Source organism: Giraffa tippelskirchi, chromosome 6 (genome assembly GCF_054371585.1).
Source record: "Giraffa tippelskirchi isolate mGirTip1 chromosome 6, T2T-mGirTip1v1.2.pri, whole genome shotgun sequence".
Taxonomy (NCBI): Eukaryota; Metazoa; Chordata; class Mammalia; order Artiodactyla; family Giraffidae; genus Giraffa; species Giraffa tippelskirchi.
In genome coordinates this window covers 177,432,843-177,459,596 of record NC_137280.1, presented here as the reverse complement: position 1 = coordinate 177,459,596, position 26,754 = coordinate 177,432,843, and the positions used below count along the sequence as shown (strand labels likewise).

General features: G+C 40.5%; 1 protein-coding gene across 3 annotated transcripts in view; it reads right to left on the bottom strand.

Annotated features, from left to right (window-relative positions):
* Positions 1 to 26,754, bottom strand: part of MAN2A1 (mannosidase alpha class 2A member 1) — a 188,144-nt gene that overhangs the window by 96,971 nt on the left and 64,419 nt on the right. For all 3 annotated transcript variants that reach the window (XM_081505363.1, XM_081505362.1, XM_081505364.1), the window contains exons 5-7: positions 18,739 to 18,866; positions 4,619 to 4,792; positions 1,812 to 1,998 (exon numbers count right to left, since the gene is read on the bottom strand). In XM_081505363.1, the coding sequence (XP_081361489.1) occupies positions 1,812 to 1,998; positions 4,619 to 4,792; positions 18,739 to 18,866 (489 nt within the window). The remainder of the gene's footprint in view (positions 1 to 1,811; positions 1,999 to 4,618; positions 4,793 to 18,738; positions 18,867 to 26,754) is intronic.

Below are 26,754 nucleotides of genomic sequence, written 5' to 3'. Positions count from 1 at the left end.
AGCGACTGAACTGAACTGAGACCTAAAACCAAACTTGATAAAGAATGGAATTTCTTTATCTTCAAAGTAGAGAAACCCGATAAACTAAACATACTGAATGTACCACCTGTACATTATAGTTAAAAATCATTCTCTTTAGGGTATTAAAAAATCCAGTGCCATTAAACTGGAATGTCCATGTTTGATCTCTGACATCACAAGGAAAGTGACATCTGCATGGGAAATAACCAGTAGAACTAAGACTTCAAGATTTATAAGCTAAAAACAAAAAAGTCCACATAAGCATTATATCAATTCATTCATCTGTATGTCCCTGGTGCCTGGAAGCCACCTTCAGAACCACTAGGACTGAACACAGTGTGTTTTTGAGTGGGGGTGGGGGAGCGGTGTCGGCAGTCTCTGAAGGGTTCCATGACGCATCAACAGGATTACATAGAATGGTTCTCAGGTACTCTCAGCAGCACACAAAAAAGAAAAAGAGGGGCCTTGCACCACCTATGGGTGCGTGGGGATTCCCCGAGCTAGCCTTCAAGAGGTCTCCTGGTGCCCCTGGCCACTGGAGTAAGAAGAGGCGTGCAAACCCAACTTAGTGGCAAACAGCTTTCTCCCGAGAAGGCAGGCGGGGATCCCCCGACCCTGACCAACCCACCAGCAGCGCCTTTCCACTGCACCTTTGCTACATGATGCACTGGATTATCCTCTTATGTCTACGTAGCCTGACCCTAGCAGGCTGTTCAGGGTCTTCACCGCTCCAGGAACCAAAACAAAAAAAAGAAACCAAATAGATCCCAAATCTTGGGATACTTTTTTCAAAACAACTATAAAAGCCAGGATTTTGATATATAGAAAGGATGCATGGCTTCAAGAAGACTGCCATGCTAAGATACTTTTATGTCTGCAGCAATGAGAGGCTCACACTGGAATATCTCCTTTATGGCCACAAGGACACACTCAGTGCAAGGAGACCCAAATCATACCTTCATCCTCACACATGCTTTTTTAAAAATAGATTTTATTGAGCACAGAGCAACAATCTTACTTTATTTAAAAGGCTATATTATTTTTCTGGCAGAGTTGAGTGGCTTATATTATAACACAGTGTTTTATTTTAGTGTATTACATACCATTAATTTTACAGTGAAGAAATTAAACTTTTAAAAGGACCAGAATTAGAAGTATAGGTAGCTTGGTTTAATGAGATGCTTCCATCTTTAGGACAGTTTTCTTCTAAGAAAAAACAAGTAATTCATTTCCTGATTTTTAATTAACAATTTTTAAGAATAAATATTCCTAATTAAAGTTTTCAGTAAGTCAAAAACATCAGAAAGATGCAAAGACATGTATTCATCAGGGCTGGGCAGCATTCACTATTACTGAAATTGTTATTAAGGGAACAGATAATTACACTGTTTATGTGATCCATTTCAATAAATGTGTTTTTGCAATTGGGTTGCTTTTCTTACCGATTTATACCATAGAGACCATAAGTTTTATTATCAACAAAAGTATATGAAATCAATCAAACACAGTAGGAGGCTTTTATAATAAAGGCAAAGGAGATCACAATAACAGTGTATAATAGGTTATCCACTGTACATTAATCTACTATTGTTCACTTTCCATTAAGTTATAACATAGAAGACAAACAGTCAAGGCTCTGGCATTTTTCAGCTGCTTTAAATCTAGTTTGACTGAATGCCTTGAATAAGGATAATATTGGCTACCAACGCCCATTTATACAACCCTTCAGCAACAAGCCACTAATACTTACCTGTTCAAGATGCTGACTTATAAAATGCATATTTTCATACCTGTTCTGAAGATTTCCAGGATATATGGTTTCTGGGGGGACTCCCCAGGGACAACCATATCTGCCTCCAGGAAGCCGTTTAAAATCAAACTGGCAGCATATTTTAGGATCAGGTCCACAAGTGTGCGGGATGTCGTAGCTGTAGAAGGGCATCATATGGCAAAAAATGTCTGTGACCGATCCCAGATCTACAACCAAGAGCAACAGACAGACCTGTGTAAATTTACAGATTTCATCCCCAAACTTTCAAAATGCCAGTGCTTTACACATACACAGCGCAAGCTCCATCCTAAATCAACGACCCCTCTAACTACTAGTTCACACGCCCCAGCAGCATTCAATGGCCACCGGCCAGAAGGATGATACTCGTGTCTCAGTCTCTAGACATCTTCTATCTAAACTCAACGGAAACAGAAAGGCCCCATCCTAAAGCAGCATCTGCTGAGCTGGAAGGACATAAATGAGCAGAAGTTACAACCAGCTCCTCCAAAGTACGGCCACCTCTGGCTGCCAGCGCCCGCCACATCTGCGCCTGCCTCGGGGAGCAGGGACTCTGAGAGGGACCGTTAGCTGCAGAGCCCGGGTGTGAAGAAAACAAGAAGGCAGCCAAACGGGGAACCCGGAGAATAAGAGACGGAGAAGGAAGGGCGTGTGAAAATACTGGGGACATACTCGTCTTGCAGTGACGAGAAATAAGTGCACTCAGGAGAGTTTGTAGAGGGCCCCTTACCTATGAAGGGCCAGTTTGACTGTTCTCCTTGGAGGCAGAGGAAAGGTAAAAATAATTTTCAAAAGCAAAGAGAAGAATCAAAACAAAGCAAACAGAAAAGATACAGAAAATGAGTACTGGTTCCCGACACAGAAGTGTTTTTAATTGAAACCTCAGTGCCAGTATGTGCTGACATCACTGCCCTCGAGAGGCCAGCAGCCTCCCACAAAGTCAGATTGGAGGGCTTTCATAAGAGTTAAAAAGTGGCTATTTTCTGTTTTTTAATTCTGACCTGTAAAAACCTCTTCCTCTCTACATGCAGATCTCCAATTCTCAGCAACGTATTGCTTTTATAATACAGACAAACAAGAAAAACAAACAAGCACTACATACATTTAAAAAATTTGAAAACAACTGCTTCATTAACAATCAGAACAAACAAAGAAGCTCACCTTAATTCCAAAACATCATTTTCAAGCAACATGTCCGAATACATCGGGTCGGCCCACCATACTATTTAGCAGCTCATTTACACATTTCAGTTTACCTGCTGCATTTGCTGGTGTTAGTCTTTCATCAAATTAGACTAGAATTTTACAGGCAAGGACGTTTTCTGTATTTCTTCTTAGCACAGTATTAAGTATATAAAAGAATTAATTTTATGCCAATTGATATTTATAAGCAATTTGAATGTAAGCAATAGTTTAAGTAGGGCTTCCTCAAATAAATGATCCTTTTTCTAAAAAAAAAATAATATGCTCCTAAGCATCTGATAAAATTATATAAGATGCAATCCCCCACAAGCTCCTGTTTTCCCTACAGGTTCAGTTTTCCAGAATAATAAGTTATACAGTTAATAGGTTTCCTTTTGGGGAAAAAAACACATGAGAAAGATACTGTCTAAATTTACAAATGATGCTACGGAAACACTTCATGAGGGTCTGGATCACACAGAGAAGCAACTATGATGTAATGCAGTAATGGCTGTACAATCTTAATAATGAAATCCTTTTTTCACATGAAATTTTACTGACAACTTGATACAGTTGGCAGTAGATGCTATAGGTTAGGGGGCCTCGGCTTTGGAAGAGCACAGAACTGGATTTAGATCGAGGCTTCGTACCTAGTGCCTGTATGATTTTTGGCAAATGGTCTCCACTTTTTCACCATTTAAAAGGTCCTATAATAATAGAACCTAACTTAACAATAATTACAAAGGTTCAGTGAGAGAGTGAATATAAAGCATGTAACACAATGCATGTCCCATAATAAGGACTCACTACATAAAAGTATGTAAGAAGACAAGGTGTTCTGAATTGCCTGGGGGCTGGGAAAGGCAGAGGCCTCTCAGGAGGTCCGAATCTTGTCACCCCTTCTCCAGCACAGAGCTGGAGACGTGCATCCACGGGTCCCCTGGGTACCAAGAACAGTGTGAAAACAAGTGACACAGGAAACAGGACAGCTGTTCCAGGAGGGCAAGATGAAGGTTCGAAAAGGCAATTCTAGCTAGATACAGAGACAGGAGAGACACAGGAAGAAACCCTGGCGGGGAGGCCCCAGTGACTCAGTGGTAAAGGATCAGCCGGCTATGCAGGATACGCAGCAGGAGCCACGGGTTCAATCCCTGGGTCAGGAAGATCCCCTGGAGAAGGAAATGGCAACGCACTCCAGGACTCTTGCCTGGAAAATTCCATAGACAGAAGAGTCCAAAGAGCTATAGTCCATGGGGTCGCAAAAAAGTCGGACATGACTTAGCGACTAAATAAAGATCAGTTTTAATGCAATCAACTTTGTGGTAAAATGGGTACATTTTAAAATAGAATCAAATGAAAGCATTAGTTGCAAAAGACTAATTTCTTATTTTGTTTACTTCCTTTAGGCTTAGAAGAATCTACCATGTTCTATAGATAACTATTTTTACCAATGCTTAAAAGACTCCTGACACAATTACACTGAAAAAATAATGATGTATATCTTTGAGCAACCTGATTCTCAAGACTGACACGCTGAATAAAACCCAGAACAGCAAGAGGTCATAACCGCTGTGAAATAATATCTAGGTCAAGTAAGATCTTCCACTTTCATCTAACCCTACATACCCCAATTTTGTCTCCAAAAAAACTCCAGTGTTTTATGCAATGCAAAATGTTTTTTAACTGCATAATGAACTCTCTGAATAAGCATGTGAGAAAATCCAGCACGTTTTAGCAGATAAGCCATTGTTGGTGAATGTCCAAACGGGTCGATAGACCAACCAGACCGAGGTTTCACACCTGTTGATAAAGAAAATAAGTGTTATTTTTTTAATTGATAAATGAAAAAGAAGAAGTCACAACACATTCAAACACACCTGAGCTCCCTGGTCTCCTGGATTCCAAGATAAACTGCTGCCCAGACCACCCTTAGTGAGACTCCCTGCAAGACCCCCGAGAGGAGGACTCTGCCACGCAGCCCTCCCAGGCAGGGTGACTCACACTGGAAGTGAATCGGCTGGAGCGAAAGTGAGCACTCTGTCACCCGATGGGTACTAGAGAGCTGCTGTGGTCGGTGCAGCCAGAGAAGCAGACAGCACCGGCCCACTGCCCTCTGGGATCTAAGAGGCCCGCGTCTGTGGGGCTGCAGAGTCCTGCAACCTGCTCTGACACAGCACAGACAGCTAATCTGCGTCATCTCAGCTTGTACTCTCCAACCCCAACAGTAAGGGGTTTAGGCCAGCTTTATATCGTACAACAGTGCCAGAGCATCATATAATTCAGTAGCCGAACTGGCCAAAATAACTGTGCTGTTATGTCATTACAAATCCTAAGACATTCCAGTGCTGGCACTTGTTATCAAGAAGGAATCAATGGAATGTTTCACACCTGACTCACACCAATTCTGGTAAAGGACTAAAGATATACCTCGATTTCACAGAAGATAACATATAAAAAAATCAACATAATAAACGCACAGGTTAGAATTAATGAAATAAGATTATTCACTGGGCAGTATGCAAATATTTTATTTATTCAGGATCCTCAAAGAAGGCTTCTATATGCTACGTATACACAGACATAAGTAATCTAACCGCGCATGTTTTTCACTCAAACAGCTATTTAGCACTTTCCATACACCGAAGGCTAGGAGAGGATTACACTGGCCTAGGATTACACAAATGAGTTAATCTTGATCCTGATTATAGTTGTAAAGATTACCATGCAAGGTGTTCACACAGAATAACATAAAACGGAGAGAACGCTGCAGAATACTGAAGGTGAAGCCAGCAAAGGAGACCGAGAAGGAAAAGTCGAACTGTCAGAGAACCAGGAGTGTGTGTCAAAACTCAAAGAAGTTGCCACATAAATTTTGCCCATTTCACATATAGGATTTACCTCCAAAAAATTATAAAGAAATCTTGAACCTATTTAGCAATTTGGGTTTTTTTGTGGTGGCACAGGTTTAGCAATTCTGAAACTTTCATTAATTCCAACACTGAGCACACTAGTTAGGTACAGTAGTCAGGTTTTATGTTTTTGAGAGAAGGAACTACAAAATAGTTCCTGTAAATGTGAGAGTAGAATGGACCCTATGATACTGAGTTGAAATAGGAGATATAGTACTAACTTAGGAATAAATATACAAACAAACACACAAACACACATACATATTTAAACAAACTATATGTATATATACTTACATATGTGTGTGTGTGCGTGTGTGTTTGTACACACACACATTTCCTAGCTCACTGCACCAGGAAGGCCTAGATGCAGTAACACTTCAGTATCAATTAGCAGAACTTTGCTCCTAGATTTTGACCTCTAAATGCTATGCTCTATAAAAAATAACCTCAGAGAAACAGCTTCTTTCAGGGCTGAGACTGGGAAAGTACAAGATAACTCTAGAACAGATTCTTGGGGGCATAAAGTAAAGAAATGGCCAAAGAGTCATGCAAACATATTCTACAAAAATAAATCAGGAGATAGCTGGAAGGGGCTTCCATTGGCCAAATGTGGGATAACTGGGGCATCAAAATAAAGAATAGTTGTACTGGACCAGAACCCAGTGAATAAAATAAAAACCCACAAGCTCACAAAGAAGAAATAAAAAAGAAAGCTCTTCCTTTTAGTAAAATGCTTACGAATAATTAGGTCTTCCCTGGTGGCTTAGCAGTAAAGAATCGCCTGCTAATGCAGGAGGTGTGGGTGTGATCCCTGGGTCAGGCAGATCCTCTGGAGAAGGAAATGGCAACCCACTCCAGTATTCTCTCCTGGGAAATCCCACGGACAGAGGAGCCTGGCGGACCGCAGTCCATGGGGTCACAAAAGAGTCAGACATAGTGACTAAACAACAACAAAACCAATAGTTACAGAAGGAATGGTGGAGTTGGAAAGTCAGCAGATCCTAAAACTAAAATACGGACGCCTGATGAGGATTTTTACCTGTTCTCAATGTATCTCCCACAAAGGGCGGAAATGTAAGGAGCAGTGAAGACACTTAAGACATGCCGATCCAGGGCAGCACCACTGCCTGGGAACAGAGACGGCACGCTTCCTGACACAACACGCTGGGGCTCAGAAAGGACTGCGGCGCCAGTCCGGGAGAATCAACAGATCTGGTCATACTACATAGACAGATGAGACGGAGAAATAATCTGAAGCTAATGATAAGGGGAAAAACTCAAACTGAGAGATGTTTTACAACAGAAGTCTGACCTCCTCAAAAAAAAAAATACCAAGGTTAAGGAGACAAACAGATGTGACAACTAGACATCATAGGTGATCCTGGACTGGGAGAGGGGAAAAAAAAGCATCTTTTATTGAAGACCATTACTAAGACAATTGTCAAGATTTGAATATACTGTGAACTAGATTGTGGTATCGTTGTTAACACTCCTGATTTGACAACTATCTTCTGCTTATCTAAGAAAACATCTCTGTTTCTTAGGAAATAACACAAATACTGAGAGATGAAGGGACAAGATGTCTCCCACTTACTCTCAAATGGTTCAAAAAAACATGCATGTGAATCGAACTACAGCCATCCCTTGGTATCCAAGGGAGATTTGTTCCACGACTCCTGAAGAAACCAAAATCCTTGGATATCAAGTTCCTTAGATAAAACGGTATTATATTTGCATATAACCTACACACATCCTATTGCATATAGGCATACCTCAGAGATATTGAGGGTTTAATTTCAGACCACTGCAATAAAGTGAGTATCGCAGTAAAATGTTACCCGGTACACATAAAAGTTATGTTTACATAGTCTATTAAGTGTACAAGAGCATTGTCTAAAAAACTGTACATACTTCAGTTAAAAGAAACTATATGTAGAGAAGAGAACCGTTGCACTGCTGGTGGGAATGTAAGTTGGTACAGTCACTATAGCGAACAGGACAGAAAATTCCTGAAAAATTAAAGAGAACTACCGTATGACCCAGAAATTCTACACCTGGGAATTAATCTAAAGAAAACAAAAACACTAATTTGAAAAGATACATGGACCCCCACATTCACAGCAGCATTATTTACAGTAAAGATACAGAAGCAACCTAAGAGTCCATCAGTGGATCAGTGGATACATATACATACCCACACATGTACATAGACACACACACCTATGTGTGTATGCATACAAATATACAACAGAGCCCTACTGAGGTTATACAAGAACGAAATCTTGTCATTTTTGACAACATTTATCAGGCTTGAGGCCACGTGCCCCAGGAAATAAGTCAGACAGAGAAAGACGCACAATGTATGATCTCACTGACACGTGGAAACTAAAAACAAATGAGCAAGGCAACAGAAATGAGGCACAGACACAGAGAACCAGGCGGTTTTCAGGGGGGGAGACGGGCAGGAAGAAAGGAGCAGGCGAGGGAGGCCAGGCACACACCTCCAGCTGCAAAACAAGCATGCGATTTCATATCTGAAATGTATGGAAACACGGAGTCACAATGCTGTGTATCAGGAACACAGTGCTGCAGATCAATCATACTTCAAAAGCAGCAAACTCACAGAGATCAGATCTGTGGTGACCAAAGGTGGGAGTGGGAGGAGAAGGGACTGAAGGAAGGTAGTCAAAAGGTGCAGCTTCCAGCTATAAGATAACTAAGTACTAGCAACGTAATGCTGCTGGTCAGCTATGTCCAGTTCTTTGCCAGCCGAGGGACTGCTGTACGCCAGGCTCCTCTGTCCTCCTCTCTCTCCCGGAGTTTGCTCAAATTCACGTACATCGAGTCGGTGATGCTACTTAATCATCTCATCTCTGCTGCCCCTTCTCCTCTTGCCTTTGGTCTTTGCCAGTATCAGGTCTCTTCCAAGGAGCCGGCTTCCGTTGTGGCTCAGGGGTAAAGAACTCGCCTGCCAGTGCAGGAGATGCGGGTTCAGTCCCTGGCTCAGGAAGATCCCCTGGAGGAGGAAATGGCAACCCACTCCAGTGTTCTTGCCGGCAAAATCCCATGGACAGAGGAGCCTGGCGGGCTGCAGAATGTAGGGTTGCAAGAGTCGGACATGACTTAGTGACTAAACAAGAAGAAAGTTTATCACCACTTTAACCAACCTCACAAGAAATGTAAAGGAATGTAAGTACAACATGATAAACACAGTGACCACTGCTATATGTTATACATGAAAGTTGTCAACAGAGTTAAACCTCAACAGTTCTCATGACAGGAAAAATTTTTTTTCTGTTTAATTTTCTAGCTCTATGAGATGACATGTTCACTAAACTTATTGACATAATCTTTTCATGATATATGTAAGTCAAATCATTATGCTGTATACCTTAAACTTAAATAATTCTGTACCTCAATCATATCTCAATAAAACTGGAACAAAAACACAACAAATTAAAACTTTATTGCTAAAATTGCTAACCATCATCTGAGCCTTCTCCAAGTCTTGCTCAGTAACAAAGATCACTGATAATAGCTCACCCTAACAAGTATAACAACAATGAAAAAGTTTGAAACATTGCTAGAATTACCAAAATGTGACACAGAGACACGAAGTGAACAAAGGCTGTTGGAAAAATGACACCAACAAACTTGCTCAACAGGGCTGTGACAAATCCTCAATCTATAAAAAACATAACATCTGTGAAGCGCAGTAAAATAAGGTATGCTCGTAATTTAAATCATATCCAGATTACACATAATATTTGAAACAATATAGTTCAGTTCAGGTCAGTCGCTCAGTCATGTCCGACTCTTTGCGACCCCATAAATCACAGCACGCCAGGCCTCCCTGTCCATCACCAACTCCCGGAGTTTACCCAAACCCATATCCATCGAGTTAGTGATGCATCCAACCATCTCATCCTCTGTCGTCCCCTTCTCCTCCTGCCCCCAGTCCTTCCCAGCATTAGGGTCTTTTCCAATGAGTCAACTCTTCGCATGAGGTGGCCAAAGTATTGGAGTTTCAGCTTCAACATCAGTCCTTCCAATGAACACCCAGGAATGATCTCCTTCAGGATGGACTGGTTGGATCTTCTTGCAGTCCAAGGAACTCTGAAGAGTATTCTCCAACACCACAGTTCCAAAGCATCCATTCTTCGGCGCTCAGCTTTCTTCACCATCCAACTCTCACATCCATACATGATCACTGGAAAAAACATAGCCTTGACTAGTCGGACCTTTGTTGGCAAAGGAATGTCTCTGCTTTTAAATATGCTGTCTAGGTTGGTCATAACCTTCCTTCCAAGGAGTAAGAGTCTTTTAATTTCATGGCTGCAATTACCATCAGCAGTGATTTTGGAGCCCCAAAAAATAAAGTCTGACACTGTTTCCACTGTTTCCCCATCTATTTGCCATGAAGTGATGGGACCGGATGCCATGACCTTAGTTTTCTCAATGTTGAGCTTTAAGCCAACTTTTTCACTCTCCTCCTTTACTTTCATCAAGAAGCTCTTTAGTTCTTCTTCACTTTCTGCCTTAAGGGTGGTGTCATCTGCATATCTGAGGTTATTGATATTTCTCCCAGCAATCTTGATTCCAGCTTGTGCTTCTTCCAGCCCAGCATTTCTCATGATGTACTCTGCATATAAGTTAAATAAGCACGGTGACAATATACAGCCTTGACGTACTCCTTTTCCTATTTGGAACCAGTCTGTTGTTCCATGTCCAGTTCTAACTGTTGCTTCCTGACCTGCATACAGGTTTCTCAGGAGGCAGGTCAGGTGGTCTGGTATTCCCATCTCTTTCAGAATTTTCCACAGTTTATTGTGATCCACACAGTCAAAGGCTTTGGCATAGTCAATAAAGAAGAAATAGATGTTTTTCTGGAACTCTCTTGCTTTTTTGATGATCCAGCGGATGTTGGCAATTTGATCTCTGGTTCCTCTGCCTTTTCTAAAACCAGCCTGAACATCTGGAAGTTCACGGTTCACGTATTGCTGAAGCCTGGCTTGGAGAATTTTGAGTATTACTTTACTAGCGTGTGAGATGAGTGCAATAGTGCGGTAGTTTGAGCATTCTTTGGCATTGCCTTTCTTTGGGATTGGAATGAAAACTGACCTTTTCCAGTCCTGTGGCCACTGCTGAGTTTTCCAGATTTGCTGCTATATCGAGTGCAGCACTTTCACAGCATCATCTTTCAGGATTTGAAATAGCTCAACTGGAATTCCATCACCTCCACTAGCTTTGTTCGTAGTGATGCTTTCTAAGGCCCACTTGACTTCACATTCCAGGATGTCTGGCTCTAGGTGAGTGATCACACCATCGTGATTATCTGGGTCGTGAAGATCTTTTCTGTACAGTTCTGTGTATTCTTGCCACCTCTTCTTAATATCTTCTGCTTCTGTTCGGTCCGTACCATTTCTGTCCTTTATCGAGCCTATCTTTGCATGAAATGTTCCCTTGGTGTCTCTAATTTTCTTGAAGAGATCTCTAGTCTTTCCCAATCTGTTGTTTTCCTCTATTTCTTTGCACTGATCGCTGAGGAAGGCTTTATCTCTCCTTGCTATTCTTTGGAACTCTGCATTCAGATGGGAATATCTTTCCTTTTCTCCTTTGCTTTTCGCTTCTCTTTTCCCAGCTATTTGTAAGGATTCCTCAGACAGCCATTTTGCTTTTATGCATTTCTTTTCCATGGGGATGGTCTTGATCCCTGTCTCCTGTACAATGTCATGAACCTCTGTCCATAGTTCATCAGGCACTCTGTCTATCAGATCTAGTCCCTTAAATCTATTTGTCACTTCCACTGTATAATCAGAAGGGATTTGATTTAGGTCATACCTGAATGGTCTAGTGGTTTTCCCTACTTTCTTCAATTTAAGTCTGAATTTAGGAATAAGGAGTTCATGATCTGAGCCACAGTCTGCTCCTGGTCTTGTTTTTGCTGACTGTATAAAGCTTCTCCATCTTTGGCGGCAAAAAATATAATCAATCTGATTTCAGTGTTGACCATCTGGTGATGTCCATGTGTACAGTCTTCTCTTGTGTTGTTGGAAGAGGGTGTTTGCTATGACCAGTGAGTTCTCTTGGCAAAACTCTATTAGCCTTTGCCCTGCTTCATTCTGTACTCCAAGGCCAAATTTGCCTGTTACACCAGGTGTTTTCTGACTTCCTACTTTTGCATTCTAGTCCCCTATCATGAAAAGGACATCTTGCATGAGACAAGGGCTCAGGGCCGGGGCAATGGGATGACCCAGAGGGATGGGATGGGGAGGGAGGTGGGTGGGGGGTCCAGGAAGGGGAACACATGTAAACCGATGGCTGATTCATGTCAATGTATGGCAAAAACTATTACAATATTGTAAAGTAATTAGTCCCCAACTAAAATAAATAAATGTATAAAAAAAAAAAAAAAAGAAAAGGACATCTTTTTTGGGTGTTACTTCTAAAAGGTCTTGCAGGTCTTCATAGAACTGTTCAACTTCAGCTTCTTCAGCGTTATTGGTCGGGGCATAGACTTGGATTACCGTGATATTGAATGGTTTGCCTTGGAAACGAACAGAGATCATTCTGTCGTTTTTGAGATTGCATCCAAGAACTGCATTTCGGACTCTTCTGTTGACCATGATGGCTACTCCATTTCTTCTAAGGGATTCCTGCCCACAGTAGTGGATATAATGGTCATCTGAGTTAAATTCGCCCATTGCAGTCCATCTTAGTTCGCTGATTCCTAGAATGCTGACGTGCACTCTCATAAACACAGTGTAAACACTGTAAGGTTAGTGCAAAACTAATTGCCATTTTGCACTGCTGAACTGTGCCCATTTGATACTGGAATACATTCTTAAATGTGGTTTTGTCACACATTATTTTAATGCACATTTCTTGCTTTATGTTTTTGCTAATGACTTATTACTTGCTGTTTGTTTTATACGTATTTTAAATGATGCAAGACAAAAAGCAAATCTGAACTCTTGTTCAAGTTCAAAATGGGTCATAAAGCCGCAGAGACAGCTCACAGGATCAACAGTACATCTGACTTGGGAACTGCTAATCAACATGCAGTGCAGTGTTTCCACAAGTTCTGCAAAGGACACGAGGCCCTTGAAGATGCAGAGCGTGGTGGCCGGACGTGGGAAGCTGACAGTGACACCCGAGAGCAGGTGTCAGGCCTGGTCCCCTTACAGCTGCCCGAGAAGCTGCCAGAGAGCTCAGCGCCAACCAGGCCATGGTCCTTCGGCACCGAAGCAAACTGGGAAGGTGAAAACGCTCAGTAGGTGGGTAACTCATGAGCTGACCGCAAAGCAAAAAAAAAGCTTTATTCTGAAGTGTCATCTTCTCTTATTCTACACAACAACAACAAACCATTTCTTGATCAGATTGTGATGGGTGGAGAAAAGTATGACAACTGGCGAAGACCAGCTTAGTGGTTGGACTGAGAAGAAGTTCCAAAGCACTTCCCAAAACCAAAGTTGCATCAAAAAAAGGGTCATGGTCACTGTGCAACTGCTGATGGTCTGCTCCACCACAGCTTTCTGAACCCCGGCAAAACCACTACTTCTGAGAAGTGCGCTCAGCAAATCGATGAGCGGCACCAGACCCTGCCAGGCCCGCGGCCGCACTGCTCAGCAGAGAGCACCCAGTGCTTCTCCACAGCAACGCCCAATCGCACGCCACACGAGTAACGCTTCACAAGGTGAACAAACCGGGCTATCAAGGTTTGCCTCGTCCGCCATATTCACCTGGCCCGCCGCCAACTGACTACCGCTCTGTCAAGCACCACGACCGCTTTCAGCAGGGAAGACGCCGCCACAACCAGCAGGATACAGAAAGTGCTTTCCAAGAGTTCGTCACCTCTCAAGGCACAAAGTTTTATGTTACAGGAATAAACAACCTTCTCATTGGCAAAAATGTGTTGATTGTAATGGTTTCTATTTTGATAAAAAAAATGTGTTTGAGCCTAGTTACAATGATTTAAAATTCAGGATTCAAAACCACAATTACTTTTGCAGCAAGCTAATATTTAAGTAACTGCCAGGCGTGGCAAATTCAACTTTCGCTGTTTGGAACTTACCAGAAAAATTTTTTTCAATTATTTTACATTCATGGTTGGTTGAATCATCAGATGCAGAACCAGTGAATATGGAGAGTCAACTATATAGTATACATAGGAGCCCTTCCCAAATACTAGCATGCAACTCTTTACAAATTTGAAATTAAGTCAAATTAAGCTATAAAATGGTTCATGTTGATGTATGGCAAAAACCATGACAATACTGTAAAGTAATTATCCTTCAATTAAAATAATTTTTTTTAAAAAATGGAGTATATGTTGTCCAGGGCTTCCCTGGTGGCTCAGAGGGTAAAGCGTCTGCCTGTCATGTGGGAGACCTGGGTTCGATCCCTGGGTCAGGAATATCCCCTGGAGGAGGAAATGGCAACCACTCCAGTACTCTTGCCTGGAGAATCCCATGGACAGAGGAGCCTGGTGGGCTACAGTCCATGGGGTCACAAAGAGTCAGACACGACTGAGTGACTTCACCTCTTCATATATTGTCCAGAATAACAAGGGCAGAATAAGCTTACAAATAAGAATAAAAACCAACATGAAAAGTTACAGTGATGTCTGAGATTTTATGATCACCAGTGATCTTCTCCAATCAAAATCACCCAATATACAGGATGGAGCAACCTCGCCGCAACAGATTGAGGAGTCCCTGAGATATAACGACAGAGGAAAGAGAGAGTTTTTTAAAACTGATATGAAAGGAGGTGAAAGCTTTGGAGAGATTTAGAGGGAAACCCAGTATCCTGCCAGGATTTGTCTTGGTATAAGTAAATATTTTTAAAAGAGGCTAAGTGACAGATTTAAGGGAAAATGCAGTATAAGAAAAATCCAAAATTTAAAAAGAGGGCACGTGTCAATAAAAACCAGGAAAGATTTTGTGTTTTCATGTAAGAATAACATTGTTAAAATACATAAAAGTAAAAGTAAGAAAAGTTACAGGAAATAATCATTAAAAAGGGTAAAACATACCACTTAAGTGCTGGCAAATCAGACTTAAAATCAAAACATCAGCAATATGAATAACATAATTAATCCAAATATATCTAATATTAGAACTTAAGAGGAGTCAGAGAACAGTTACAAAATGCATATTTTAGGCAAAAGATAACCTTAGAAACTCAAATTTAAAGTTTCTAATGGTCGGTTTTATACAATAAAACTTATAAAAACAGAAATTAACAACCAAAGACTAAATAATTTTAAAAAGTATCCCAAAACCAAATGTAAAAACAGTGCCGAAAACAAGCGGCTCCGAACTGTTTAGCAAAGACGACTGGGAGCGCCACCAGAGGCACAGCCAGGAGGCCAGCATCCTCGGGGGCGCTCTCAGACTCCGCTCCCAGGGACACAGCCAGGAGGCCAGTATCCTCGGGGGCGCTCTCAGATTCCTCCGCTCCCAGGGACACAGCCCAACCGGGAGAACGTCCATCCTCACACAGAGCCACACAGACATGCACAGCAGCTAAAAAGGAGAACAAGCTAAACGCCCCTTAGCTGAAGGTGGAAAAACAATGGATAAACAAATACGGTATATCCATACAAGAGGATATTATTCAGTCATAAAAAGGAACAAATCACTGATACATGCTATGGATAAACCTTGAAAACATTATGCCAAGTAAAGAAGCCAATCACAAAAGGCCGCATTGTATGATTCCATTTATGTGAAATGTCCAGAAGAGTCAAATCCGTGCACGCGCGCACACGTGTGTGTGTGTGCGCGCACATGTGTGCGTGCGTGTGTGTGTGTGTTCCACTAAGGAGATCAGTGGTCACCTGAGCGTAGGACAGAGAAGGAAGGAGTCAGAAAGGGGTGTGACTATTAATGAACAAGAGGTTCCTTTTGGGGATGTTGATAAAATTCTAAAACAGATGGTAGTTATGGCTACACAATTATGTAACAACACCAAAAACTACTGTACACTTTAAATGAGTGACTTTTATGGTATGTAAGATAATAGCTACTTATGAAACAACGTGAAAAAAGCTATCCCGAACAAAAGAAGTCAGATCCAAAGGTGTTATCCCTTAAATGGGTGAAAGTAATCTACAGTGATAGCATCACAGAGCACTTGGCCGCAGGGAGAAATTCGGGGCGGGGGTGGGGGGTGATGAGGGAACTTTCTAGAATGATGACAATGGGGTTACATGGGTATATACATCTGTCAGAACTCTACAGTGAAGATTTATATGTTGCACTGCATGTAAATGACACATCCATAAAAGCTAAACATAAAGAAAAAGTCCACAAAATCCACTTACTGCAGTCTTTACAAAATTCTCTTAATGGAAAAAGTTTCAATTCCCTGGAAGACTATAAAAAGGCACCTGGAACAGTTCTTTGCTCAAAAAGATAAAAAGTTTTGGGAAAACAGAGTTATAAAGTTGCCTGAGAAACGGCAGAAGGCGGTGGGACAAAATGGTGAATACTTTGTTCAGTAAGGTTCCTGATGGAAATCAAGAGTGTGTCTTTTATTTTTACTTAAAAACTGAAGGAAATTTTTGGCCAACTCAATATTTAAGAAAAGTGGCACTAAGTAGGGGTCCCTAAGTCCACCCCCAGACTTCTGTAGCCACACTCACAGCTATCGTTTATTATAGTGAAAAGATACAAAGAAAAATTAGCAGAAAGAAAAGGCACTCAGGGCAGAGTCTACAGGAAACCAGGCCCAAGCTTCTAAGAGTTCTCTCTCTGACAAATCACCCAGACGGAGTTCATTGCTCCACCAATGCACAGTGACAGAACCTGAAATGCTGTCAACCAAAGAAGCTCACTAGAGACTGTATCCAAGGTTTTCACTGGAGTCTGGTTATGGGGGTACTCTCTGTCTAGTTCATAATATGGTTCGACTCCCAGAAGGAAAACAAGTCTTTATCATATACTACATTGGTTTTACAAGCAGTTTAAACACAGTGAGTTACTCATCATTTAAGAATTCAACTCTTCAGACATCCACCAAAGACCAACTCTGCAAGCAAGACCTTTCTAAGGACAGCAATATCTGACCTGCCAAGTTAACTCTATGGTATCTGCAACTTACTCTATAAGAATCACAACAATAACAATATGGAAAGAGAAAAAAGAAAAGCAAATGTGTCAAAATGTTAATAACTGGTGAGTGTGATTGGGGGCTTTATGGGAGTTCTTTGTAGTACTCTTGCAATGCTTATATTTGAAATTATTCCAAAATAAAAAGTAAATATTAATGGGGTTGGGGAGTTTCATTTCTAACAGGATATTTTTAAAATATTTTAAAATAATAAAATATCTAGAAATAATTTCAATTAAAAATGTATATTTACTATAAACTACAAAATTGCACTGAGAAATATTGGAACACAATTACACACATGCTGTTTGCTGTTGTTTTTGTCGTTAAGTCTTTTGTGACCCAATGGACTGTAGCCCGCCAGACTCCTCTGCCCATTGGATTTCCTAGGCAAGAGTACTGGAGTGGGTTGCCATTTCCTTCTTCAGGGGATCTTCCTGACCCAGGGATCAAACCCGGATCTCCTGCATTGGCAGGCAGATTTTTTACTACTGAGCCACCACCCATAATACCATGATGCAGAATGCAAATATATATCACAAAGATTTCAATTAGTCCCATGTTCTTATGAGTTGTATGAATTGATTTTATCAGTTCAGGATCCTTCTCCCCTTACAGGACCCATTCATATGGTTCAAGTGAGGCTGACCCTGCCTCAAATCTCTTTCCTCAAGACCATTTCTATCGAACTAACCAGGTCTCAGTGATTTCAGCTCCTATATCTCTGGCCACAATACACTGACTCGGAAATAAGCATCTAACCCAAAGTGGGCCAGTCAGGCAAGGTATTAAACGCAGACTCCTCCGGTTAGGCTAGGAAGACCAAAGTCTTGGCTGTCTCTGGCCACTGCACTCACCAGGAGGAGACGCAAAAGCAAGCAGGGCCAGGAGACAGCACCCACCCAGCAGAGCCTGCGTCCTCCGGGTCCCGGCTGTCCTGGAGCCGCCCTGTCTCTGGGACTCTCAGTGACAAAACCGGTATTTTCCTTTCCTTCTTTGCTTCCCCTTTGCTTAAGCTAGGAAATTAGGCTTTTGCCTTTTATGATCAAGAGTCTTAACTAATATATGATTAAAATTCCAGTAGGATATTTTTAGGAGAAAATACTAAAATTAATTTTAAAAATTGATAAAATGATAGGTGAAACAAGGTAGATGATCCTAAAAGTGACCATGTTATACCTATGTAACTGAGTTTACGATCCAAAAAACATAAATCGATGAAAAATAAATTATTCAATAATAATCAGTCCTAGAAAAATTAATTATTAAAAATAAAAGACCTCATCACACCTTTCCCAAAATGAACTGCCCAAAGTAGTCCACATGAACTACCAGGGCGTACCTGATATCTCAGCTGATAAAGAATCTGCCTGCAATGCAAGAGACCCTGATTTGATTCCTGGGTTGGGAAGACCCTGTAGAGAAGAGATAGGCTACCCACTCCAGTATTTTTGGACTTCCCTGGTGGCTCAGATGGTAAACAATCTGCCTGCAATGCGGGAGATCTGGGTTCGACCCCTGGTTTAGGAAGATCCCCTGGAGGGGGGCATTGCAACCCACTCCCGTATTCTTGCCTGGAGAATCCCCGTGGACAGAATCCCCACGGACAGAGGAGCCTGGTGGGCTACAGTCCATGGGGTCGCAGAGAGCCGGACACGACTGAGCGAGTGAGCACAGCACAGAGCAGTCTGTATGAGAGAGAAAGACACCGATACATACCCAGGTTTCTTTCCAGCCACTGATGTCCTTCAATTAGTTGGTCAATTAAGGCAAAATAATGTGTCCCAGCTTCATCAGGCATTACCCAGCCACCTGTCACAATTTCAAACTGACCATTTTCTAGTAAACTAGGGAGAAAATAACATAAGAATTTACATTAACACATGTAAGAAAAGTTCAAATAAAAAAGTAAGACAGCATAAACATTAGGTATAGCCTTTAAATGTAACCGGTATTTACACTAATTTAAAAAACAAAACAAAACAAAACAGTGAATGAATTTCAACTTTGGGACACTGGTGATAAAGCGTGCATGGTAAAGTATCTAAGGTAACCCATCCTAAAGACAAAGCCACATGGGTAACTCTGGAAGTTCTATCTCATAAAGGATATAACCTCCCAGACAACTTCCTGAAGTCAACAGCCACGCCTCATTTATTTCTGGATCTTGCTGAGCACCTAGCAAAGTACTTTACTCAGAGCACATGCTTGATGAGCGTTTACTGGTGGACAGCTATTTTAAGCACAGTATTTGTTTCATTATAGTTATGCTGAAAAATCAGAATTTACTTTAGTACTTCTGACATTAATAAGTTAATCACGCAAACTACAAAAGTAATAATAAAAGTAAAGCCAGTAACTATCACATGCTTCTGGGAATACAGAAGACACTATAAAGCACCCTGCTCCAGAGACAGTTATAATATAGGCTATAAAGTTTATGTTTCATTACTGAGTGAAAAGCTCTAACATTATTATCTGTTCACTGGGTTCTCCTTTACATAACACCATACAAAGTAACTAGATCCCCCATCCTGGAAAACTAAAATGTTACCTTTCTCAGAGAAAGAAAAAAAATCATCAACTAATTAAAAAATTGAAAAACTACATGAGGAAGTATAAATGTCAAGAACTTTAGCAAACATCTTAAGTGCCACAGACTTCTGAGTTTGTGACAGGTGGTTTTGAAAATGCTGTAAAATTTCAGAAGAAAAAGCAGCTCTAATAAGGACAAATACCACGGAACGCCTGTAACCTAACAGCCAAGTATGAAGCCAGAGTTAGCCGGAACAGACCAGAGGCATGGAGAAAAGACAATTTCCTACAAAGCATACAACAGAAGCTACAGCATTAACAAAACATCTGGTTTTTTCAAACACAGAACCAATGACAGAATGGATAAGGACACAATTTCTAAAAGCGAATGAATGAATGATTTCCTTGTGTAAAAGTCAAAAGGTATTAATTACATCTGTGTTACCACGGGGATCACCAACTAATGCAATCTCACACAGAGAATATGATGGCTCATTATTGTATCTAAAGAAATCCAAACATCCAGTCAAACCTCAGATCCTCAGGTTCTCACAGGCCCACATCAGAACTTATAAGAAAGAAGATGGGAATTCCTGACAACTGTATTTCTTTAAGAACACAACGCAATCCAAGGCTATTTTGTCCCACTCTTCCTGCCAACGTGACTTCACTACTGGTTGGTTCTTCCTCTTCTCTTCCTGGTGATCGCCTGACTCAGCCACACTCTAGAGGCCATGACCAGCCCCAGCCCCTTATACCTATGGCTGGTACTTGGAAGCCTGAGATGTCAAGAATGAATAAGAATTTAATCTCTAGCCATCAAATATAAATATTTGACCTCCTTAGCTCAGTATTTCAGTAAACAGATCTTTGGGAAAATATCACAAATAAACTGGCCAAAACAAATTCTGTGCTTCTCCTGAACAGAGAATAGAAACTATAAATCAATTAATCTGAATATTATTAAGATTAAATGGAAAAAAAAATCACTCAGACAATGGAATTTTTCACCTATATCTGTCAGTTTTATTTTGCTACATATTTTCTGTCCCATAGGCATAAATGGGCTCCAAGAAACAGCCAACCGGGCAAATAATCATGCATATTAAATTTCTTCAACTCCATTTGGGAATACTTTATCCCTCCCCCCTCCCCATGATGCCTGAGATACTACTGAGATTATAGATTGAATTCTTATCTGTACACAATGATTATTTTAAAGACTATCCCATCTGTAATATAGGGGAGGCATGAAAGCCCCTGCTCATTTAACTGTTTTTCATAATTTTCTTATCTATTTTCTCCTGTCTTTCCTTTCTCAGCTCAAATAAGCCTAGCCACAGAAGTCTCCAGGATACCCACCCTTCCTTGTCCTACCGACCGTTACAATATAAGCTCCAGGACAGACAGGACCAGGACGTGCTGGTTTGGTCACTTTTCCAGGCCCAGCACTGAGAAACTTACTTGGCATGTAATGGGCACTCTGTTGCTAGATGAATAGGGAATGCATGAATGAGATTCTCAGTTTAAGAATAAGACATAAGCAATGTGACAATTAAGACACAAGGCAATGTGACAATTAGTGGACACCTGGCCAGGTAATCAGGTTAGTGAGTCCTATTTCCCTCTCTAGTCCATACATAGGAATGATGAAAACTGGATTATAAACCAGACAGTCCTACAGGCAGGAAGGTCAGGCTTAATATAAAATACTCACTGTGTCAAGCCAAAGTGCCACTTGACCAGTTACAACAAAGACAGAGGCACACATGAGAACCGCAGCAGCGCCCAGACCTGCTGCGCACAGCCCTGCTCCTAGAGCGTGCGCAAGGAGCACCGGAGAAGCGTCTGAGGAGGGACCGGAGAGAACGGTCCCAACAAACACGAAACCATCGACCTCACCGGGCACAGGGGCCAGCAGCAGCATGTGGTGACGGGGACAGAGCGCAGTCCTGACAGTCTTGCAAAATAACACTCCAGGAACTGATTAGGAAAAATATTTATAAGCAACAGCAGAAAGGCCCTGCTATCCTACAAAAAACACCATATTGAAAATTGCCATTGTTACCAAACAAAATAAAATTAAGACAGACTGCAAGCTGTACATTTGACACTTTCATAAGTTTTTAAAATCAAGTAACGGGAAACAGAGAAGAAGCTACTTAGAACAAATACAGGTGTTTCCAAGTAATATTTCCATTCACTTAGCACTCAACAAGCCTGAATTGAGCCATTTCTATGCAACTGTCAGGGAAGTACAGCAACAAGGACCTACTGTATGGCACAGGGAACCGTGTATCTTGCAATAACCTATAATGAAAAAGAATCTGAAAAAGAATATACATATTCATACATAGATAAATGCATAACTGAATCACTTTGCTATATACGTGGAACTAACACAACACTGAAAGTCAACTATACTCCAATAAAAGGTTCTTTGTTTTGAACAAACAAACAAGCATACCACTTACACTACTTTTAGGAGAACAATGCCTACCGTTCTAATGATAAAACTTAAGGGATGAAGAAGACTGGAAACAAAATTACCCAGATCTAATTCCCCAATAACAACCACTATCACTCAAAAAAAAAAAAAAACAAAAAAACGAAGTGCGAAATCAAAAATGATGTGCCCACCTCATAGGGTCTATTGCTTAATTTCTGCCAAGATACTTTCTGGTTTCTGGAAAGTATGAATGCTCTTTCTAACATTTCCTAATGAACAAGAGATCTAAAAACAAATGAAAAGACAAGGAAAGAGAGGGAGAGAAAGGAGCATGTACATGCACCAAGTCTAGAAAATAGGAAACCAGGCACTAACTTTCACAATTAACAACACCCTTATTTTACTTTTTCAAATGGTTGATCTGTCAGCCACTATGTACTTCTCTGTCTCTACAACTTCCCTGCTTGAAAGCTTGTTATAAAAAGCTTTAGAGGACACTGATCAAAAGTAAGCTGAGCATTTCTGTCACAGCTCAGTCTGCTCAGGATACAGAACTCACATTGATGAACTGCCTTGCCAAGCACGGGAAGCGGCAAGCCCTTTTCCCTGAGTGGCCCCCTCCCCCTAGGGAGACACATCACACGTTTGGACTTGGTTCCCACACAGAAGGACAGACGCAGAGAGCCTTTTTCCCTGACGAGGAAGTTGTCACAGGCAGCTCAGCAGCAAACAATGCATCATTTTGCCAGCATCAAAGAATCACAAATTAATTTCACATGACACAACGAGTTGACTTTGTAATCACACATCTGGGGAAATACGAAATAACACATGATGATACACAGGGACTCATTCTTACATAAAAAACTAGTTAAATGGAAAATTCAAAAAGGTGGAGGCTCCCAATGAATCAATTAATAATTTAAAAACATCTGCTCATCAGATTATCTGATTCGTATGCCTTTCATGAGGAGTATCTAACAGGAGAGTAAAAATAAGTTTTGTCTTAAAACCCCTCAGATAATAATCGGGAAACGCACAGTCCTCTTCTGAGTATCGTAGATGCCCGTCTTCAGAGGGTAGATGAGGGACAAACGGCCACTGGGTCACCTCTCCTCATCTCCTCACTTCACTCCAACTGTGCCCTGTCTCTGAGTTTGCAGTCTATGCTCTCGGTCTGCAAGATCCTCTCCCAATATTTGCCTCACTGGCTCATAACGGATCCGTTATGACTTTCTCTGCCCACCACACTCCACCCAAACCCCACCTAAATTGTTCTCTCTCATAAAATCCAGAAAGTTTTTCTGGCGCTTTTCATGAAATTTAATGACACATCTTCATGCTCACTGCCTTTGTCCCCCAGTGGACTACAGGCTCACGAAGGCAGCGATCATCTCTGTTTTGCTAACCATTTAAACCATGGTGTTCCTATTAGAAAAGAGTACCAACAACCCCAGAGAAATGCAAACAAAAGATACGAAGCAGATATTTCAGAAATAACTAGCTCCTAAAAATGAAAAGAAGTTTAATGTCACTCATAAGGAAATGCAAATTAAAACCTCAATGAGATCAAAAAGTTGTACAACATACTGTGATGTCAAGGATGTTTAGAAACAGGTATTGTTACTTAAGACTAGCAATAACTATCAAATTTTAAAATGCATATATACTTTTATCTGTACTCATTAAAATGAAGTCAGAAAATAGATAAAACTAAACAAAACCACTGCACAGTCAGCCCTACATATCCGCAGGTTCTGTGTCCACAAATCGAACCAACTTCTGAAGGAAAATTTTAAAAAGAAAAGGTTTCCAGAAAGTCTCAAAAGCAAATATCGAATTTGCCACACACTAGCAGCTATGTACACGGCACTGACATGCTATCGGCAACTATTAACATGACATTTACATTGTGTTAGATATCGTTTAAGTGATGGCTTAAGCCATCTGGAGATGGCTTCAAGTATGCAGGAGAAATGTGTGTAGGTTAAATGCAAATATTACTCAATTTTATATAAGGATTTTGGTATCCAGGGCTGGCTCTGCAACCAATCCTCTGAGGATTATCAAGGGTCAACTGTATACACTAAAGATAAAGATATACTCCATGCATTCACAAGAGACCAGAAAAGAAAGTACAGGGCCATTAATCAGGAGAAGTTAAATTAAGGCCCACTCATAGCAAAGACTAAGATTCTCTGAGATATATTAAGTTTAAAAAGCATGGTACAAAACTCATTAGGATGGCTATTATAAAAAAAAAAAAAGAGAGAGAAAGAAAAGAAAAACAGGAAACAGGTGTTGATAAGAAATGCACAGAAGTTGGAAACCTCAAGTACTACTAGTGGCAATGTGAAATGATGCAGCTAGTATGGAGAACAGTATGGGAGTTCCGTGAAAAATTAAACATAGAACTGTTGTATGATCTAGCAATACTACTTCTGGGTATACACACAAAAGAACTGAAAGTAAGGACTCGAACTGTATTTACATACTCATGTTCATAGCAGCATTTTTGCAATAGCCCAAAGGCAGAAACAATCCAAATGTCCACTGATGGGTGGATAAATAAACAAAACACAGCACATTCGTGCAATGGAATATTCTTCAGCCCTGGGAAAGAAGGAAGCTGATACATGCTTCAACACGGAAGAACCTCAAACACAGTATGTTAAGTGAAGGAAGGCAGACACAAAAAAACAAGTATTGTATGATTTCACCTACAGAGTCAAATTGATAGAGACAGAGGCAGAATGGTGATTGCCAGGCCAGACTGAAGGGGAAAGGGGGGTTATTGTTTAATAGGCACAGCATTGCAATTTAGGATGGTGAAAAAGTTCTGGAGATGGGTGATGGTTATGTTGCAAGACAATGTGAATATATGTAATGCCAGCAAATGTCACACATAGAATCGTTAAAATGATAAATTTTAGGTTATGTACATTATACTACAATAAAAAAGATGCACTCAAAAAAAAAGCACAATGTGCGTGGCATGCTATCATTTGCATAACACATATGAATGTGTCTTTGCACACATGTACATGAACGTATCTTTTCCTATTTCTCTATAAATTATATATGTCTGATCACAATAGCTGCCTCCTGTGAAGACTTAGATGACAAAGAAACAGGAGTAGTCAGCACCTTACCTCACCGTGTCCCCTTCATACGTTCAGACTTACGTTAAAATGTGAATTAAACGTTTTTCGAAACTGTAAATGCTATACCACCCTGATTTCTTTTAGGCACTAAAAACAAACAAAACTATAGCATAAAATAGTCATGAAAATTCATTTAAGAATACTTATCATATTAGATGGTTTAACTAATAGTTTCTGTAAAATTTTAATAAGATATACTTTAAATATTTCATTGTATAGTATAGTAAATATTATTTCATTTTCTCATTTTTTAAAAACAATAAAATACTCATTCAAATAAATCAGAAAAATACATGAGGTTGAAGAATAAAGTTGAAAAATTCACTCTTAATGTCTTTCTATAAATACATAAAGGGTTACGGTAGACATAGTTTTTAACCAGTTTATTTTACTTAATACTATATAGCATAAACATCTTTCCATGTTAATAAATAGACATGTATCATTATGTTATGGCTGATCATTTTTGCTAAAGTATTTATAATTGAGATATAGCAACACATAATATACATGTGTTCAGTTTGATGTATTTTGACAAGTGTTTATAACCGTTAATTGTACCCGTTACTATGGAAAAAAAGACATAAGCTATTCAGAGATTTCTCTTCTGCCCTTTTCCAATCAATTCCCCCAACAATAACTACAAAAAACAATATTCTTATTTTGTGATTTATATCCCAATAGATTAGTTTAGCTACTCTCAGACTTCATAAACGGACTCATACAATGCTTTGCTGTCAGGATTCTTTTGCTAACATGTTTGTTAGATTCATCCATATTTCTGTATATTTCAGTAACATTATTTTTCATTGACAAGTGGTAATCCATTGTTTAAATATGGCACAAAATTTTAATTCATTATTCTGTTGATGGATATTTGAACTGTTTCCAGTTTGAAGTCATTATAAACGATTCTGCTATGAGAATGTCTATGTAAGTCTTTTTTGTGAACATGTTTTTATTTTTCTTGGATAGATCCCTGGAAGGGAGCCCCCAAGAGTTAGACTTTCCTGGTCCCAGCCCTCAGGGCAGGGGAGGGAAGACAATGGAATGAAAACTGGATCACAGTAAAGCAGTTCCTTCTATGGGAACAAGAAGGTCTTGGAAAGCTGGTGAATATTTAACTTTCAGAAAGTAGCTTTCTCATTCTATACCCCCACTAGCAGTGTAAGCGTTACCGTCACTGCACACTCTTCCCAAGCCTCGGTGTTGTCAGCCCTTTTGACTGCCGCCCTGTAAGGGGCTTGGTTAGCACCCTGTAGTAGTTTTAACTCGCACCTCCCTGATGACTACGCGGGACTCGGCCCCTGCACGCACACCCTCTGCCGCAGCCTGATACACTTCTTTCAGGCGTTTGAACATGCCATGTTCTTGCTAATCCCTGGCCCATAATCACAATTCTCCTCTCATAACCTGGAATCCTTTCCCCACCCTCTGCTATTGGCTATTCTAATAGCCTATCCAGTTTCAACTTGAATACCACTTGCTTCAGGAAGCTTTCCAAGACCCTCTTGTCTCCACAAAAGGAAAAACTTTATTGTGATACTGTGTTAATTACATTGTCTTCCCTCCCCTGCCCTGAGGGCT